Below are 17,388 nucleotides of genomic sequence, written 5' to 3'. Positions count from 1 at the left end.
TCAAGTTTATTTTATTATTTGGTATGATGTTAAATATTATAAATTTAATGAAAAACTGAAGTCACTCAGACAGCGACAGCTCTCCATCCTCCTGTGATCCTAGTAAAGGTGAACGGTCATCGATGACTAGGAAAGAATTGTGACCAGTTTTCTCGTGACCAATTTTCTCGTGACCAGTTTTATAGTGTGACGGGCAGTGCCGGCCTTACACCCAATGGCGCCCTCGGATAATTTTTTCTAAACACCCTTAGAAAAAAATTATAAAAACTGGATTACCATCCTTCTTTTTCCTGGCCTTGGGACCTTGCTACAGTTTTAGGCAGTGTTAGAAAAAGCATAGAAATCCAAATGTTTGGATATAATTCTTGTGAATTGTGCTGTTTTATAAAATATAACACAATGAGTGGATTAATTTTACCTTGAACTTTATTTGAAATAAAGGCTTTTAAATTGATAATAATATCAAATTTTTAATTCACGGTGAGCTTAATTTGAAGATCGGATTTTTCCAGTAGATTGTTTGAATATAATTTGTCGGGTACAAATGTAGGACCTTTGGCGCTCTAATTTTAATTTTAAAGCGCTTTTGGCGGATCGAGCGGCGCCCTAACTTATCAGCCCCCCCCCCCCCCTAAAATCGGTACTGGTGACGGGTGATCATGTGTGACCGATCTAGAGCGACTGGTTCACATTTGTCTAGTAATCACCGAACCACCGAACCTATGCCGCAAAGGAAGACGAGGGGTGGCGAAGAGCGAATAAGCATAGCAACGATACGAATTACGCATGACGCACAGTTGTTGGCCGAGTTGAGCCGCGTTTCGGCCGCCAGCCGGCGAATTGCGTCGCGACGCCTAGGCTATGGCTGCGTCTGACAAGAGCAAGAGTGAGGAGAGCGAGGGCGGCGCCACGGGCAGCGCGACCGGAAGCGGAAATGCGAGCGCCACCGGCACCGGAACCGGAATGGGAACCGGACCCGGACCCGGACCCGGCACCGGCGCCGAAGAGCCCACCGTGGAAGTGGGCGAGCAGTACCTGGTGCGGCGCGGCGACTCCTGGCTGCCCGCCCAAGTCATCCAGACGCGCTGGAATGGCGGCGTGTGCGCGCACGAGTACTACGTGCACTACGAGGGCGCCGACCGCCGTCTCGACGAGTGGGTCACCAAGGGCCGCGTCATGCCCGACCGCTTCGACGTCTGCGACAACCCTGACGGCCACGACGAGCCGCAGCCGCCGCCCCCCCACGCGCACGCACACCCCGCCATCCCCTACCCGCACCCGCACCCGCACTCGCACCCCCACGCGCCGCACCCCCTCGACCGCGACGAGATGCTCGAGAAGGCGGCGCGCAAGATCACCCGCAACCAGAAGCGGAAGCACGACGAGATCAACCACGTGCAGAAGACGTACGCGGAGATGGACCCGGCCACGGCCGCGCTCGAGAAGGAGCACGAGGCCATCACCAAAGTCAAATACATAGACCGCATTCAGATCGGCAAGTACGAGATAGACACCTGGTACTTCAGTCCCTACCCGGACGAGTACGGGAAACAGCCCAAGCTGTGGATATGCGAATACTGCCTCACTTACATGCGACTAGAAACCACCTACAAACAACATTGCTCGCGGTGTCCGCACCGACAACCCAGAGGCAGTGAAATATACCGCAAAGGCACGTTAGCTATATTCGAAGTCGACGGCAAGGATCACAAAACCTACTGCCAGAATCTCTGCCTGCTTGCGAAACTCTTCTTAGATCATAAAACGTTATACTTTGACGTAGAACCGTTCCTTTTCTATCTCTTATGCGAGGTCGACAAACAGGGCGCACACATAGTCGGATATTTCTCCAAAGAGAAGGAATCGCCGGAAGGAAACAACGTAGCCTGCATCCTCACTCTGCCTCCGTATCAAAGACAAGGCTACGGCAAACTCTTAATAGCCTTCAGCTACGAACTGTCTCGATTGGAGCAGGTCGTGGGCAGTCCCGAAAAACCTCTATCGGATCTCGGCAAATTGAGCTATCGCTCGTACTGGTCTTGGATCCTGCTCGACTATTTGCGCAAGGGACGGGGCAGCGTCAGCATCAAAGAGTTGAGCCAAATGACCGGCATATCGCAGACGGATATTATATCCACTCTGCAGTGCATGAACATGGTCAAATATTGGAAGGGGCAGCACGTTATCTGCGTCACGCCAAAGATAGTCAGCGAGCATCTGATGAGTTCGCACTTTAAAAAGCCACGGCTGTGTGTCGATCCGAATGCGCTGAGATGGTCCCCGCCAAAGTTGCCATACTCCAAATCGAAGAAGTAGCTTCTAGTAGTAGTAGTAGTTTTATTTTTTTAACAATGAGTACCTGCCGAATTGCTAATATACGCTTATAACGCAAATCATAGTTGTTAAATGTTGTTGACTTGTTGAACTTGTAGTCCGTGGAAAACGGCGGGTTATTTTATTACGATTTTCGTTTCGTATTGGCAATCTCCTATTCCGAATTGATTTTGTAATCTGGCGTTGTTGAACGTGTTATTTTAAGAGTCCGGGAGGATATTTTAAGAATATATATTGTGTGACGATTCCCCTTTAATTCATATCAAATATAAATTAACGTTGAATAATAAATTGAATAATTGACATAATATAAATTTTTACCTTATCTTTTCTCAAAAAGATCTACGTCAAGTATTTTAGTTTTAATTATGTTTAAATCGGGTTCTATGAATCTTCTTACTATTGTGATAAATATATTTTTTAAAATACATTAAACATTCTTTTCATTTTTATCACATCATATATATATATATAACCTAGTAGTGCCATAAGTTCTGTTACAAATATATTTTATCACAGAACAAAAACTAAAAGACATATTGACATAAAACAAATTTTATTTACAACAAACATATGCACATAATATAAAACTTAAAAATTATCGAAATGTCCACCTTATTTTCTATAAATCCCCTTAACGTGATCGGCCACGCTGCATACACCACTTCCATTGGCAATTTGTCGACTGCTCTGTTCAAAATCATCTTAAACGACTCTAAAAATCAATGGCGTTTAGAGCATGCTATGTTCTCCAGATCTGAATATAATTTATAATCCAGGGGATTAAGTTCAGGTCTCCCAGGTCATTCTGCCATACTGATAAATGCCCGAATGTTCACCGTCAGCAACGCTTTTTCTTTCCGTTTTTTTTTTTTGGTTGTGCCGAATTATACAACGCTCATTATTAAATAGGCTTGTGTTGAGGGGTTTCACAATGCGTTCCAAGACATTTTAATAAACTAAAACCAAAGTTTTAATCCTTTTTCGCAAAAATGCAGCTTTTTCATCCCTTCTTGGGGCACCCCCCCAACAAAGAGAGATATATGCCCGCTGCTCTCGGTAGACTACCTGAGAAGCTTCCTGGGTAATTCTGGCATATACCCGATCATTTTGTTTATTGTATTTATCTTCTATCTTAAAAAAATTTCGTAGTCCCCAGTACTGTGTCGACTAATATGCTCTTTTGATTTTATGAGTCTCATTATCGTTGCAGATGTAAACAGACGACTTGTACATCCTTTATAAGCACTAAGCCTATGGTCAATCTTAACTATCCTAGACCTTGATCTCAGTGCTCAATCCCAATTTTATACCATGATTTCCCGTTTTCGGAGATGTCTTCAAATTCGCTCTTGGACTACATGAATTGGATTCGACGATCGAACTATTCTCGGCTGGCCATTTCTTTCAGTGTTTAATAATGAGTTGGATATGGTGAATCTTTTGATCGTTCGATACACGAACATTCTCGAAAGTTTAAGCTTTTTCAGTATGTTGAAAATTTAATTGGCCCTCTTCATTATCTCATGTAGCGTTATCACAGCCATGTGGTTTTCGTGACCGCTCCACTCCATCTTACCTGAACAAAGGATCAACTGATTATGAATATGAATCTAATCCAGATATGTACCCTTACCAAAAGGAGTAAAAAAAATATTTTTGGTATTTAATATTAGCGAGCGAAACGATAGCAAACCTATGTAACAGAACTTATGTCAAGATTAGGTAATGTCGCTATTCTGTCTGTTTTATAGATAACGCTCGCCGTACTATAATCGTAGTTTCGATTCGACATACATATGTATGTACGTCACAGCTAAACCACTGCCAAAACGTATATACGAATACAATAACAAAAGAAAAAACGTCTATATATACTATATGCTACCAATGTTTCCTCTTGGCAGAGAATTTACCGCAATCAATTGAAAATTTATTTAATTAACAAATTTTTCTATTTACATGTAGGTAGTTTTTATCTTTTTTTTCATATTAAATGATTAAATATAAATATTAATTTAAATATATTTACAAGGTATTTGAAAAAAATTCGACCGCATTCGGATCAAACCAACACATTTCTTTTAATTTTTTTTATTTAATAACTTAATATGCCAACACCCATGCGATGATATGTCATCGGGTACAACACTAGTTATGAAATAATGTCAACCAATCACTCGTTTTGTTTTGTAGCGGGTTAAATATATTGACATTGGAATGAGGTGCAAATTGGATTTTATTGGGATTTTTGCATCATTGAATGGAGACTCAAACAAATCAATATACAAAATAAGCCTTTGGATTTCTTAATGATTTAATAATATATCTTTAAATCTATACCTCTTTAATTAAATACGAATCTAAAAATTTCAAACTCCTCAAATTTAAATATTAAAAAAATTACATATAATTATTACGTTAAAACAGTCTTCTTTTTGGTGATATATATATATATATATATACAAATGAAATTATTTTTATTTGAAATAACATTTCTTTATATTCTTTATGAAACATTTAAAAAACAATGAATATATTACAATTTACACAAAAAAAAACATAGATTTGTATAAAATCAATCGTCTTTTATATGATCACTAGTGTCCTTATCACTTATATTTGTAATGTTTAAAACACTTGTAGTATGAGATGATACTTGTCTTTGGTCAACGGAAGCTTCCCTCGGAAAAAAGAAATCTCCAATTGATTTAAATCTAAATAAATAAAAAGAAAAAAACTATTTAATACGATACATGTATCTGAATTGTTAGTTTTTTTGGATGGATGAATTTGTTAGATTTGGTCGCATTTGTTATGATGACTTTTTATAGAGTGTGCAGGGAAGAAAAATTATGAACGTTTTATCAAATCTCCGTTTATTTAAATACACATACAAAAATATAGTTTCATGTACGAGTATTTCACACATTCGCAACACAGCGTGCATGTCCATTTGATCGTACACACTCGAGAGACATAGATCACGCAAAAACACACACACAATATTACAATGTATTTAAGAATATGACTGGAATATCATGAAAGGAATAAAAAAAAGTATACATATCGAGTAAATCATAACCATGTTCTCTTTGGCCTTTATAGTTTGAAAAACATTGATGAGACACTCGGAGAAAAAACATTCCAAGATTGTATGAATCGATTTTTCAAAGAGCCTCACCGAGAAAACAATAAAGTATAATAATAAAATTAATATCATTCAAGTAAAAAGAATATCAGACATATTTGTATATATCGCAGATCAAGTAAATGCATGTTTTACAACACATTCTAACCGTTACTATAATTTATATTATATAAATAGTAAAAAAATATCAATTATAATCAAGGAGAGTATAAAATACAAATCAATAAAACCTTTGTCTTTTTTTATTGCAATGTTGATTTTATCCGATATATCAGATTTCCACATTGCAACTTCTAATCATATTAGTCACTAATGATTAGTGAACACGATAAGTGTAAAAAATATAATTAACTGGCACTGTTGTACGGTGGATTATAATATCGTAATTCAATTATACTCCAACATACTTGGCATTATGTTTGGCAGTGTACATACATAAATGTGCAAAAGTGTGACCAAAAAAAAAGTTCACACAATTCTAAACAATATAATTCTAATTAAAATTACTCTATTATACGCACACAATTTAAATCATTACAAACAACAAAAGACGGAAATGTCTTTCACAAATACAATTGTCCGTTTATACCTTTATACCGTTCCCCCTAAAACATTTCACTTTACGAGTACTAACAATACATTAATTATTGTTTGTATAATCCAATTTGATAACAATACAAATAATATAATTTATTGGAATTTAAAAGTCAATATCTTATAAAGTTGCTTGTTTTATTGTCGTTAAAAAGAGTTAAATAACATATAAAAATTCAAACGCTTTTTAATAAGTTTCATTTGTTTTATTCTAAATTGCAAACGTCGTAAATAAATTTTTGGCCAAAAAAACACTTCAATGTTGGCATTTAAGACTATTAAAAATCCACTGGGTGCACAATTTAAAACCAAAATTTTGATTGACGAGGTTTGCAATTCAGCGCAATGGCATGTAGAATTGAAATTAAATTTAAAAATGAATTAAAATGAGAAAATTTAAAAAATAATAATTAATGTTAATAATAATTATATAGAGAAAATTTAAAACATTACATAAGTACTAAAATTGTATAAAAACAACGAATAAATAGCAGCCTTATAGACACATAGTGCAAACCGGAATGATTTACGAAACATTCAAAATGTCAGTCTTGTAGTAAAAAAAACCCTAGCAGGGAAACAACCATCACAATAGATATGATAAAATCTCTCAATTTAGGTACCAATCGTATGCACAGGTTTTTCATTCCAATTTGACCGTTTTTCATTTCAAATTGACCCCTTTTAAATGTTATTTTGAAATAAATAAACCTAAGAAGAGGCCTTGTAATTATTATTTTGAATAAAAATACCAATAATTTTATTTTACTACCGCCATCTATGTTTAAAACTAATAAACAAACGGTGGATAAACGTCAACGACTATCTCGCCGGGCAGATTTCAAACGCGTCTTACACGATATTTTTGCACCATCGTAATGGCGGAGGATCCATTTACTTATATTGATGACCAAAACGAGCAATATGGCAAAGTATGAAAACGATCGGATAAGAGGCAAACATTTTCCTGAATTGTAATCGTAAGTGAAACGTAAAGGAGGTATGTAATAAAAAAAGGTCAATTTGAAATGAAAAACGTTTCATTTGAAATGAAAAAGAGTCAATTTGAAACGAAAAAGGGTCAATTTGGAATGAAAAACCTATATTACATTAATACAATCTCAATCTACAATCGAGTTAATAACGTACGGTGACAACACTTCCTATAATCAATTCAAAAACGTCACACAATCGGACAAAATATTAACATTTTCAACTAACCTATTGTATAGTTCTCTTCGTACAGTGGCAGTGAATTTGTTAATAAGACACAAGGTTGCCGCTGTCGCAAACACAAGGTTATACAGGAGAACAAGCTTGAAATTACCAAGCCATTCAATACTACCAAAATCACCAAGCAAATCAAAATTTGTTACGCCTATAGAAAATTAATAAAAAGAAAACATCAATTAGTATCAAAATCGGTTAAATCAGAATGATTCGAATGACATACTCGACATGGGGAGACTTTACCTAGAATTTTGGCGAGCACCGGCAGTGCCGAACTCAAAATCAACAGCATCGCGCAATTGGCCACCAGGTGGGATAGAGGCGTTCGTGCAGGACGAGGACGCAGACGATGCGCACATCCGTACAGTCCGGTGCACGAAGCGGCAGCTAAATATAACAAGACGGCCACTTCGAGTGCCGCTCCGATGGGTCCGAGCCTCGACAATGATCGAATGCCCAAAGTGAATTGCTGAAACACGACATGTTTATTTTTCACACACATAAATAAATCACTTTAAATTCACAGTATGAAGCAGATCTGAACGATGTGCATAAAAAAAGCATTCAAAATAGAACGATCTTTGTACAATAACATTTATTTTTTTATGTGCATCAAAATAGAGAAAAATCGTCTAAATATACATAGTTAATTGCGGTTGATTCAAGGCAAACTCGTTTATATTTACCGATGTTGATATTGGCAAAGCTTTAAATCCCACTAATAATTCTAACGTATTTTGTAACACCATCAGAACTGCAATTCCGGTAAGCAACAGCAAAAGCAAAACTGCAAATGGATACACAATATTTCTTCGGAAAGATGACGTGTGTCGTTGACTGTCGGCTAACTAAAATAACAATTATTATTAACCATTTATAAAAAAAATAGCCCTCGTTTAAATTCAAAATGTATAGTGAATACTTCTCGCTTTTCTTGAACTTGTTGTAATTGCACGTTGAGATGAGCTTGTAATTCGCCATTCCTCAATCTAAACAAATTACTACTGTCGGTTTCTTCCGAGCTCATATCAGCGTTGTGCATTATAATCGGACTTCCCGTTAGCGGTGGACTGATAGGAGGCGGTGATATATAACTTTCTCCTTGAAAATAAAACAAATACATATAAGATTAATACGACAAGTGTTTCAATACGAGAGTTTATCATAAAACATATATAAAACCTGTATTTAAAGCTAGTTTTAGCCGCCGCCGAACCGTCTGCTCTTCCAAAGAATATGCAAAAAATTCTTCATTTATATCTCGGAGAAATTGTGGTTTAACCAATATTTGACCGACCACGCCGAAAAGCCTCACAAATCCGAGAGGCGTACACACTAAAAGAAAATCAAGATGAATAAACAGTTTGATCAATATAAGTATTACCTACGTACATATTTATACTGATAAGGACGTGGTTACCATGGATATAAACGGTCAACAAAGAACGAAGACGTTACATTTACAACGAATCATGGATAACAATGAAGAGTTTAACAATTTCATGCATAAAGTAACGGAAATATCGGCAATAGTCAATGGATTGGTATCCGAGGATAAAGAGACGTCGGAAAATGCGCAACAATTGGCAGACATTTATTTGCAAGAAAAAAACAATCTGGACACCGACGGAAAAATCGATATAAAACTAAAGTGCGACCGAACTGTTATAAACAAAACCAACTATAGTAATGAAGGTGATAAAAAAACAAACCCAGTAAGTGTTAATCGCAATATATACATAAAATTTACTAGAAAGTTCTGTAGTATTTTGGATGTTGTGAAATCAATATAGAAGTACGCAATGTTTTTTGATAAAATTAAATATATCACCATCATTTACAGCCATTCACCATTCACCGCTGGATGAGGACCCTTCTAACACCATTCCATTCGTTTCTGTTTAGCGCAACTGTCATCCATCTCATCCCATACCTTTTTTTTAATCTCAGCCATTCACCATTCACTGCTGAAATAAAGCTTCTCCAACACGCTTCCATCTGTCTCTATTTTTTTCGCAATTCCCATCCATCTCATCGCACACATTTTTTCAGCAATTTACCATCCTCTACTGGATCACAGCCTTTCTAACACGCTTCCATTCGTCTCTGTTTTGCGCAACTCTCATCCATATCATCGCACACATTTCTCTAATCTCAGCCATTCACCATTCACTGCTGAATGAAAGCCTCTCTTACACACTTCCATTCGTCTGTTTTGCCCAACTCTTATCTCTTATCACCATAGAAGTAGAATGCATAGAATAGCTCTCAGCCTTCAAAAATGTTGCTACGAAAACTCTGCATGGCAGAGTTTGTTCATTGTTTGCTAAACTTCGTCTCTCTCTTTCTCTTCTGACTTTCCGTCTCTCTCTTCGATGGCTCGCTTTTAGACGATACTTTTGTTAACAATGACCATTCTATGCATTCTACTTCTATGCTCATCACACACATTTTTTAAATTTCAGCAATTTAACATCCACCACTGCATGACACCTTTCCCAACACACTTCCGTTCGTTTCTGTTTTGCGCAACTCTCATCCATCTCATTGCACACATTTTTATAATTTCGACCACCCGTCATCCTTTCACCCTTTTAGATTCTCTTGGGTACCATTCCAGCACTTTCTTTGTTTACCTATCGTCCATTGAAGCTACGTGACCCGCCCATTGCCATTTCAATCTCTTCACTCTCTTTACTATATCAACTTATAAAATAAACATTAAATTGAAATCACTAAGCAAAATGGTTCCCGGAAAAATGCACTAAATAGTGGCGCAGTTTCGAGAAGTCCCAATTTTCAAAGGCGCTCAAAAAGAACTTACGCAATAGAATTCCACAAAAAAAGATAGCACCCTCGGATAATATACGAATACCCATTGACGCTTTTTTGTGGAATTCTATTGCGTAAGTTCTCCTTGAGCATCTTTGAAAGTTTGGATGTCTCGAGAGTGCAACTATGTCGAGTGCATTTTTCCGGTCACCATACAAAATACGAGAGAACTAATTAGTACTAGATATATGTATGAAGGCAGAACTCTGAAGTGAAAAGTATGAATAAGTATAATGGAGCATTTGAATAAATTAACGAGGTCTACATATGTATATTAGAATGGTACCAAATCAAACGTGAAACTTGTGCATTGTTTAAGAAGTGGATCAATGTTGAATAATGAAGAATGATTTGGAGACAGTGGCGGCTCGTGCATAGAAACTATGGCGCTGCAGCACCTCCAGAAAAAATACAAAAAAATCACATTTGTATACATTTACAACTTGTGAATATAATTTAAATAAGAATGATTAGATATTTGACATAATTATTAATGAGTATGTCAAATATATCTAAATACAAGTTGTAAATGCGATTTCTTTGTAATTTTTCTGGGGGTGCTGCAGCGCCGCATTTCCTATGCACGAGCAGCCACTGTTTGGAGATGTATGAAAAAAAAAACAATATGTAGTATATATTCAATGAAATTTTCAGAACGAAATGGATCCTGAAATGTTCATGAAGCAAATGAGCATAGATGCAGAAAAGCGGTCAGCCGATAAAAAAGTGCGAATGGAAAAAGCCGACACGTTGAAGACGCAAGCATCGAGAGCGTTCAAAAGAGGCGAGTACGAGTTGGCTCTATCGCGTTACAACAAAGCAATTGATCAAATAAGAGACAGCTGTTTGCTGTACACAAACAGAGCGTTGACATTATTGAAATTGAAGGAATACGACAAGGTACGCAAAAAACTTATTGAAATATTCGAAAAGATCGACGTGGGCAAGTTGTGGTCCGAGTTTCGCCGTCTGGTCTGCAAATGGCTAAACAGCGACCACATCATACACATAGCTAAAGAAGTGTTCAGTTTTATCATAGTGAAACTGATACAAAAAGGTGGACCTTTGAGTTGGTCCACGCTCAGCTATTCTATAATGCAAATTGTTTACGTATATATCATCCAACACGTTTTCACCGCAACTGTAGAATATATCAAAGACAAAATTCACGTGTAATTCATTTTCATGCATAATTTGTTTGTTTATATTTTCGTTCGCTTTATTCACGTTCATGTAAAATAAACAGGTCTTATCGGATTGCGATTGGGCTCTGAAATTGAACGACAACAGTTTCAAAGCGAGAATTTATCGAGCGAAAGCATATCAAGGATTGAGGAACCGATTGCAGTATCTAAAATGCTACGAAGGATTACTGCAAACACATCCACACCGCAAGGAATTGATTGACGACTTTTTAAAAGACAATGGCGAAGATTAAAAACAGATTACATGTATAATTCCAATATAAATACCATACCTAGTAGCATCAGGACGCCGATAAATGACACGCATGAATATAGAAATGGTAGATAATAGTTCCACAAATCTGGAAATAATCAAATTATTGTAACAAATTGTGTTTATTATTATAATAAAAACGTCAACAGCAGTTATACGTGATTTTATTCAGCATTTCCTTGATTGATAAATAACCCAAATTCAAATAAATAAGTTTATTATGCATATACTCACTCAACGTCTCAAGGGTTGTGTTGTTTTTATCAACCAATGACGATATCACATATGTAAATCCCAAAACTATTCCGGCAAGCAGTGCTAGAACGGTACACGTCTCGTACACGCGAGACATTACTCCGGATCGGTGTCCGAAGAATCCGGAAGATTCCGTGAAAAGATACGCAAACGGAAGTAGGACAAATAGTGATAAGTTTGAAAATAAAAATACATGATTCCAAAGACCTAAAACAGATATAAATTATATTAAGCGTGTTGAAATTTATCATCGAAGTGATATTATATAATGAAATAGTAACCTTGGATTAGGGAACTATTTAACCATTTGACATAGTAGCTATCGGGATAAATGAGCAAAACTTCATTGCTGACGATGGAGATGGGTAGCAATAGCAGCGAGCCGACGGTTATCGTCAAAGCGAAGGTACACAGCCACACACTTATTCGGTATATAATTATTTCATCTTCGTCCGTCGAGTAGCAATCTTCGTGGTCTTTACGTCTGAATTTTTCAATCAGCGCATACGAGGCAAGATATAGCATTATAAAGAGCAGCAAAAATATCTAAAATGAAAGACAATAGAAGTATTTTATAACATGAACCTTTGGTACGTGCAATAACATCATGGGAATATTTAACAGTTATCTCAAATAGCATTTGGGAAATTTATGACACACAGATAAGTGCATTCAATTTGACATATGTATATCTGATTTTAACTATGAACACCTGTTCTTTCAAAATTTCAATGATAATCATTTAAAACAATGAAATATGATAGAATGTCAAGTTATTTTCAAGGTGTCTGTTTTTGAGTTGCTTCCTATTTTTTCGCTTTTATCGTTCAAGTGTAATATTGCGTTGTTAATATATTTTTATTTTAGTGTTTGAAAACATATAGCTTACATAGACGACAAATTAAATAGTTAATTTTGGTTCATTATAAAACATTCTGACTAAAACCGAGCCAAATACACGAATTGCGCAAAAATTTTACGATTACGATTTTGTCAAATATACGTAGTGTGATGCAATATGAAATATAATTTTATAATTTGGGGGTTTATTGCGATCGTTAAATTCGACAATCAAAAACGAATAATATATGTATGTACTTAAAAAATGTGTAGAATTTATTTAATTCTCTCTATCAATTAGATTAATATGTAATGAAATGCAAATTTCACTTTGTAAATATTATGTGTTGTATTTGTATGCGAAGTTTCAAATTGAAAATCAATCAATTCAATTAGGAAAAAAATTTAAATGCCGACTAAAAAAAATCAAACTGTCATGACATAAGTCACCTACTAGGCATGGACAAAGGATTCGTCGAAAGAACTGAAGGCAAAGTAAATATTGGCGCGAGATCTATACATGGTCAAGAGATCAGGTTACACGAAAAGTGGCGAAGGTGAAGGTGAAAGTGAAAAAAGTTGGCACTGACGATTTGTTCTCGAACGTTGTTGTGGAAGATTTGCTCGCGCAGGTCGGCCTCCTCCAGATCCATGAGTGGGATTGTGGGGGCGCGCCGTCGGGGGGCGGAGGCGCGGGGGCGGGGGCGCGGGTGGGGGAAGACTCGGGGGCGGAGGCTCGGTTGGGGGCGGGGGCGGGGGCGGGGGGGCCGCCTGACCCCTCCTGCATGTCTGAAACCCCACGTCAACTCAACAACACATCGTCTCTCTCCCCACTGCCTCTACTTGCTCACCGCTCCCCTCCCACTCGGTCGCTGAAGCAGGTCGTCGGCCGCTACAAATACGGCCAGCTGATTACACCATTTGCGCACTTGCTACTTGTCAGTTGTCACTGTGCATGAATTAGCAAGTTCAATCATTAATTGCGCGTTTAAAAATATCGATAATTTGCATTTTACGGACTGTGTGCTTGGAAGGTTTCAAAATATTTTGAATATATTTTTCCTCACATTTGAAATATTCAAATTTATATTAAATTTGTATTTTTGCATATATACAAGTGATTATTTGGTTCGGTGATTATTAATCAAATGTGAACGGGTCACAGGACAACCGATCGCTTTAGATCGGTCACACACAATCACCCGTCCCACTAAAGGTCTGTTCATACTTGAGTAAGCCGTGATAAGACGTGCAGTGCTGTTCAAACAGCACTGCACGGCTTTAGCACTGTACGACTCCGTTTCAAATATGTCATTTTATTACATTTCTATTCATATCTACCTACACGTCGCGGTCACGTCACGTTCACAGCACTTTGGCCGTGTGCAACGCAAAATCGGCTTACTTATACATTACAGGCCATGACGATACGGCGCAATATTGTTTACGTCGTATTGTCGAGTACTTACAATACGAATGCATACACGTGCATTCGTAGCTACGCGTCAGAATACAAGTCAGCAAAAATGTTTCGGCGTTTATCGAACGAAAAATTATGTATAATCGCGTTGTTGTTGGAAGAAGAAGCTCAAGAAGGCAATAAAAAAGCACGGAGGCGTTTTGATGTGCATCCCATGTTAAAAAATAGAAAAACCGAAGGAGAGTTTTGGACACTGTATAAGGAGCTTGTGGATGATGGACACAATTTTTTTAAATATTTCCGTAAAAAATTTATTTTTTTTTTAAATATTTGCGCCAAAACCATGTTGAAAGATTGAACAGCTGTCAATTGTCACTATCGATAATTGGTCCAAAACAGCCAAGCGGCAGAATCATGGCACGCAATTTGCGTGTATATTTCCACGATGGCCAAAAAAACGGATACGATACGTTGACGGATGTTGCTGTAAGGTATGAACAGGAAATGTCGGGTACTGCTGTAAGCCTGCCGTGGCGTAAACGTGACGGTTGGTATGAATATACCCATACAAAATGTACCAAAGAATACTTTTCGTACGGCCGGATACCTGCTGAAGTCGGTACGTGCTGACTAGGTATGAACAGACCTTTAATCTAAATTTGTATTTTTGCATATATACAAGTGATTATTTTAAATCGATACGATAAGAGGAGAGGCGCCTGGGACGGGAGATCGGAGCTCGATCGTCTCCGAAGAAAGTCTAGTTAGAAGAGACTGGGACAGGGAGAAACTAGTCTCGACCGTGTCCGTTTGAAGTTTGATGGCTAGAGAGCGCTTCTTTCCTTGCGCGCACCCGGGAAGGTACGTCCGGAGAGTGGGGGTAGTAGGATGCCAACCTAACGATGAGGAAGTCGAAGCGTTACAGTGCTAGAATTAGGAGCCAACGTTGAAAGTCACTTCTACCAGTGGCTTTCTAGTCGCTAAACAATACTGTCACAGACGCCACTTAACCAAATTGAACAATGATTAATTTACTATTTGAAATTTGCTGATGGAAACAATAATTATAAAATATGTAGATCATGAATCATCGGACGCTAGAGGGGTTTAGGTTGGCGGACGTGCGAGTGTGTTGACACTTGACAGTTGTGCAAAGTGCGGTGTCGGTGTGAGTGTGAGTGAGGTGCAGAAGCAGAAGCAGAAGCAGAAGCAGGAGCAGGAGCAGAGAAGAGACAGAGAGAGAGAGATGACGGGGTTCAGTGTGCGTGTGAGGAGTGCCGGCGGGCAGGTGGAGGTGGGGGCGCTGCAGCCGGGCAGCAGCGTGGCCGAGCTGGTGGCGGCTGCCGCGCGCTGCCTGCAGACCAGCCCCGCCACTCTCACGCTGTTGGCCGGCTTCCCGCCGCGCCCCCTGCCCACGGCGCCCCCCACCATCACCATCGCGGAGTGCGGCGTGCGCCCCGGAGACACGCTCGTCGCCGAGACCGCCCCCGCCCCCGCCCCTGCGCCCGCAACCGCACGCGCGCCCCCTCCCGACGTGTCTGGACTCGTGGGCAGGTCGCCTCTCATCAAGCATGTGGTGCCTTCGGACAACTCCTGCCTTTTCACCAGTGTCGGTAATTTGCACTCATCAATTTCATCACCCTTATATGTACATATGTATGGTTGACCTTATGACCTTTGGGCTCTGCACTTCTCGACCGAGACGAACCCCTCATCTCCACGATTGATCCTGCATTTTTTTATTTAGCTTTAAACGTGCTCGACTATAATAATACCTTAATTAATAGTTTACCTTGTGGGATATTGTCAACAATATTCGAACGCCAATTGTAACATTGTATAAATGATTTTCTAGGTTTCGTGACGAGCGGAAAAGTGGACACTTCGATCGCGCCTTATTTGAGAAAAGTGATAGCCGAGGCCGTGGCCGGAGATCGCATTAATTATTGTGAAGCGTTTTTAGGAAAACCCAACGCCGAATATTGCGATTGGATACAGAAACCGAATTCTTGGGGTGGTGCTATAGAAATATCCGTTCTCTCTACGTTTTACGGAATCGAAATAGACGTCGTCAACGTTCTCAACGCCGTGGTGAACAAATTCGGCGAAGACAAAGACTACGGACAGCGAGTTTTCCTGTTGTTCGACGGCATACACTACGATCCTTTGTATTCCGAAAAACCAGAGGTAAATTTCGTCTCGATCGAACCGTATATACATAGATTTATCAGTGTTTCATGTGCCGTTTTCGATTTCCACAGGGTAGCATACAGACCATATTCCCGATCGAAGACGATGAAATTTTACAAGACGCGGAACAGTTGTCCAAGTCGTCTCACCCTTACACCGACGTGAATAATTTTCAAACCAAGTGCTTAGTCTGTGATGCCGTTCTAATCGGATTGAAAAGCGCCAACCAGCACACGATAGAAACCAGTCACACCATGTTTAGTGAGATCTAGCATTCGTTGCAATATTTGAACTTGGAATAAAAACTTACAAATGATTGATAAATTAATAAAAAAAAAATGAATATATTTATGTATGTCACAAGCATAGTAATAGCTGTTTATCTACACTTTATTTGTTCTGTTCCATAGTGAGTTTAAATTCAATGTATCACTTTTGTTTGAAGTTTTATTGTAATATTTGACCAAAGATTCATTTTCTTACGCATTTTTTTAAATCAAATACAATTGTCTCACAAAGCGATATACATAATTTAATTATATTGATTCAACGATGTGGGGAATGAGATCTCACTGACTGATTTTTACTTTATTTTTAATTATTAATATATATGTAATCATATTTGAAAATTGATATTGAATTAAAATATATGAATTTGTGTAATGATTATTAAGGGAAGCTGGTCCCTGCTCAATATATTTCAATTAATATAGTAGATACATATTTTTATTTAACGCTGTATTGTTAACAAATAAAATATGGATGATAAAATGTGAAATTATATAAGTCTTTTGACATTTGACCCATTTGATTTCAATATTTTAATTTAATCACACATGCGTATTGCACACATATATATGTATGAGCTTCTGTTCCATCGTATTCAAGTAATAATCAATTAATTTAAAAATATAAGTAAAATTCATTGTGATTTATTCAACAAACATACATAACTTATTAACTGATGTGTTAAATTGGTTAGGGCTAAAATTTTTCGATAAATTGAAAATTAATATTGTAAGTCTTTGTTAAATCAAATAAAATTTACATTTTAATATAATAAAACAAACAATGTTTTTGTTAC

The 17,388-nt window shown here is 37.9% G+C and overlaps 4 protein-coding genes across 9 annotated transcripts; 3 read left to right on the top strand and 1 right to left on the bottom strand.

The window, feature by feature from the left end:
• Positions 1-766: 766 nt before the first annotated feature.
• LOC143914563 (histone acetyltransferase KAT8-like) lies at positions 767-2,920 on the top strand. The gene has a single exon (XM_077434828.1). It carries the CDS (start codon positions 862-864, stop codon positions 2,314-2,316), a length of 1,455 nt encoding a protein of 484 aa, XP_077290954.1. The 5' UTR covers positions 767-861; the 3' UTR covers positions 2,317-2,920.
• lili (LMBR1-like protein lilipod) lies at positions 2,876-14,076 on the bottom strand. 6 transcript variants are annotated; one of them, XR_013260834.1, is made up of 11 exons: positions 13,285-13,561; positions 12,136-12,400; positions 11,834-12,061; positions 11,619-11,687; positions 8,492-8,644; positions 8,232-8,410; positions 7,996-8,157; positions 7,553-7,778; positions 7,301-7,457; positions 3,389-3,913; positions 2,876-3,332 (listed from the first exon to the last, which is right to left on the bottom strand). XR_013260834.1 is itself a non-coding variant. In XM_077434824.1 (11 exons), exons 2-11 carry the CDS (start codon positions 13,345-13,347, stop codon positions 4,913-4,915), a joined length of 1,641 nt encoding a protein of 546 aa, XP_077290950.1. In that variant the 5' UTR covers positions 13,348-13,643; positions 14,036-14,076; the 3' UTR covers positions 4,623-4,912. The 6 variants fall into 6 exon arrangements, 4 of the variants coding, with proteins under 4 accessions (XP_077290952.1, XP_077290950.1, XP_077290953.1 ...); XR_013260835.1 differs by having other exon boundaries at positions 2,876-3,190; positions 3,436-3,913; positions 13,285-13,546; XM_077434824.1 differs by lacking the exons at positions 2,876-3,332; positions 3,389-3,913 and adding exons at positions 4,623-5,051; positions 14,036-14,076 and having other exon boundaries at positions 13,285-13,643.
• LOC143914565 (tetratricopeptide repeat protein 12-like) lies at positions 7,667-11,749 on the top strand. Its single transcript, XM_077434830.1, has 3 exons — positions 7,667-9,024; positions 10,796-11,041; positions 11,388-11,749. The coding sequence occupies exons 1-3, from the start codon at positions 8,731-8,733 to the stop codon at positions 11,577-11,579; spliced, it is 732 nt and encodes a 243-aa protein (XP_077290956.1). The 5' UTR covers positions 7,667-8,730; the 3' UTR covers positions 11,580-11,749.
• On the top strand, positions 13,618-16,597 carry Yod1 (Yod1 deubiquitinase). The gene is made up of 4 exons (XM_077434829.1): positions 13,618-13,910; positions 14,797-15,727; positions 15,970-16,301; positions 16,376-16,597. The coding sequence occupies exons 2-4, from the start codon at positions 15,361-15,363 to the stop codon at positions 16,574-16,576; spliced, it is 900 nt and encodes a 299-aa protein (XP_077290955.1). The 5' UTR covers positions 13,618-13,910; positions 14,797-15,360; the 3' UTR covers positions 16,577-16,597.
• The last annotated feature ends 791 nt before the right edge of the window (positions 16,598-17,388 follow it).

This window comes from Arctopsyche grandis, chromosome 7 (genome assembly GCF_051622035.1).
Source record: "Arctopsyche grandis isolate Sample6627 chromosome 7, ASM5162203v2, whole genome shotgun sequence".
Classification (NCBI taxonomy): Eukaryota; Metazoa; Arthropoda; class Insecta; order Trichoptera; family Hydropsychidae; genus Arctopsyche; species Arctopsyche grandis.
This window is presented reverse-complemented; position numbering and strand designations above follow the sequence as displayed.

Bases quoted from the DNA above. Each gene is read 5' to 3' on its own strand.
- lili (XM_077434824.1), bottom strand. From the start codon at position 13,347: ATGGATCTGGAGGAGGCCGACCTGCGCGAGCAAATCTTCCACAACAAC. The intron at 12,062-12,135 runs GTTACTATTTCA...TATCTGTTTTAG, and splicing joins AAATAGTTCCCTAATCCAAG to GTCTTTGGAATCATGTATTT. The intron at 7,779-7,995 runs GTAAATATAAAC...GTCGTGTTTCAG, and splicing joins CTTTGCCAATATCAACATCG to CAATTCACTTTGGGCATTCG.
- LOC143914565 (XM_077434830.1), top strand. From the start codon at position 8,731: ATGGATATAAACGGTCAACAAAGAACGAAGACGTTACATTTACAACGA. The intron at 9,025-10,795 runs GTAAGTGTTAAT...TGAAATTTTCAG, and splicing joins GTGATAAAAAAACAAACCCA to AACGAAATGGATCCTGAAAT. The intron at 11,042-11,387 runs GTACGCAAAAAA...TAAAATAAACAG, and splicing joins AATTGAAGGAATACGACAAG to GTCTTATCGGATTGCGATTG.
- LOC143914563 (XM_077434828.1), top strand. From the start codon at position 862: ATGGCTGCGTCTGACAAGAGCAAGAGTGAGGAGAGCGAGGGCGGCGCC.
- Yod1 (XM_077434829.1), top strand. From the start codon at position 15,361: ATGACGGGGTTCAGTGTGCGTGTGAGGAGTGCCGGCGGGCAGGTGGAG. The intron at 15,728-15,969 runs GTAATTTGCACT...ATGATTTTCTAG, and splicing joins CTGCCTTTTCACCAGTGTCG to GTTTCGTGACGAGCGGAAAA. The intron at 16,302-16,375 runs GTAAATTTCGTC...CGATTTCCACAG, and splicing joins TGTATTCCGAAAAACCAGAG to GGTAGCATACAGACCATATT.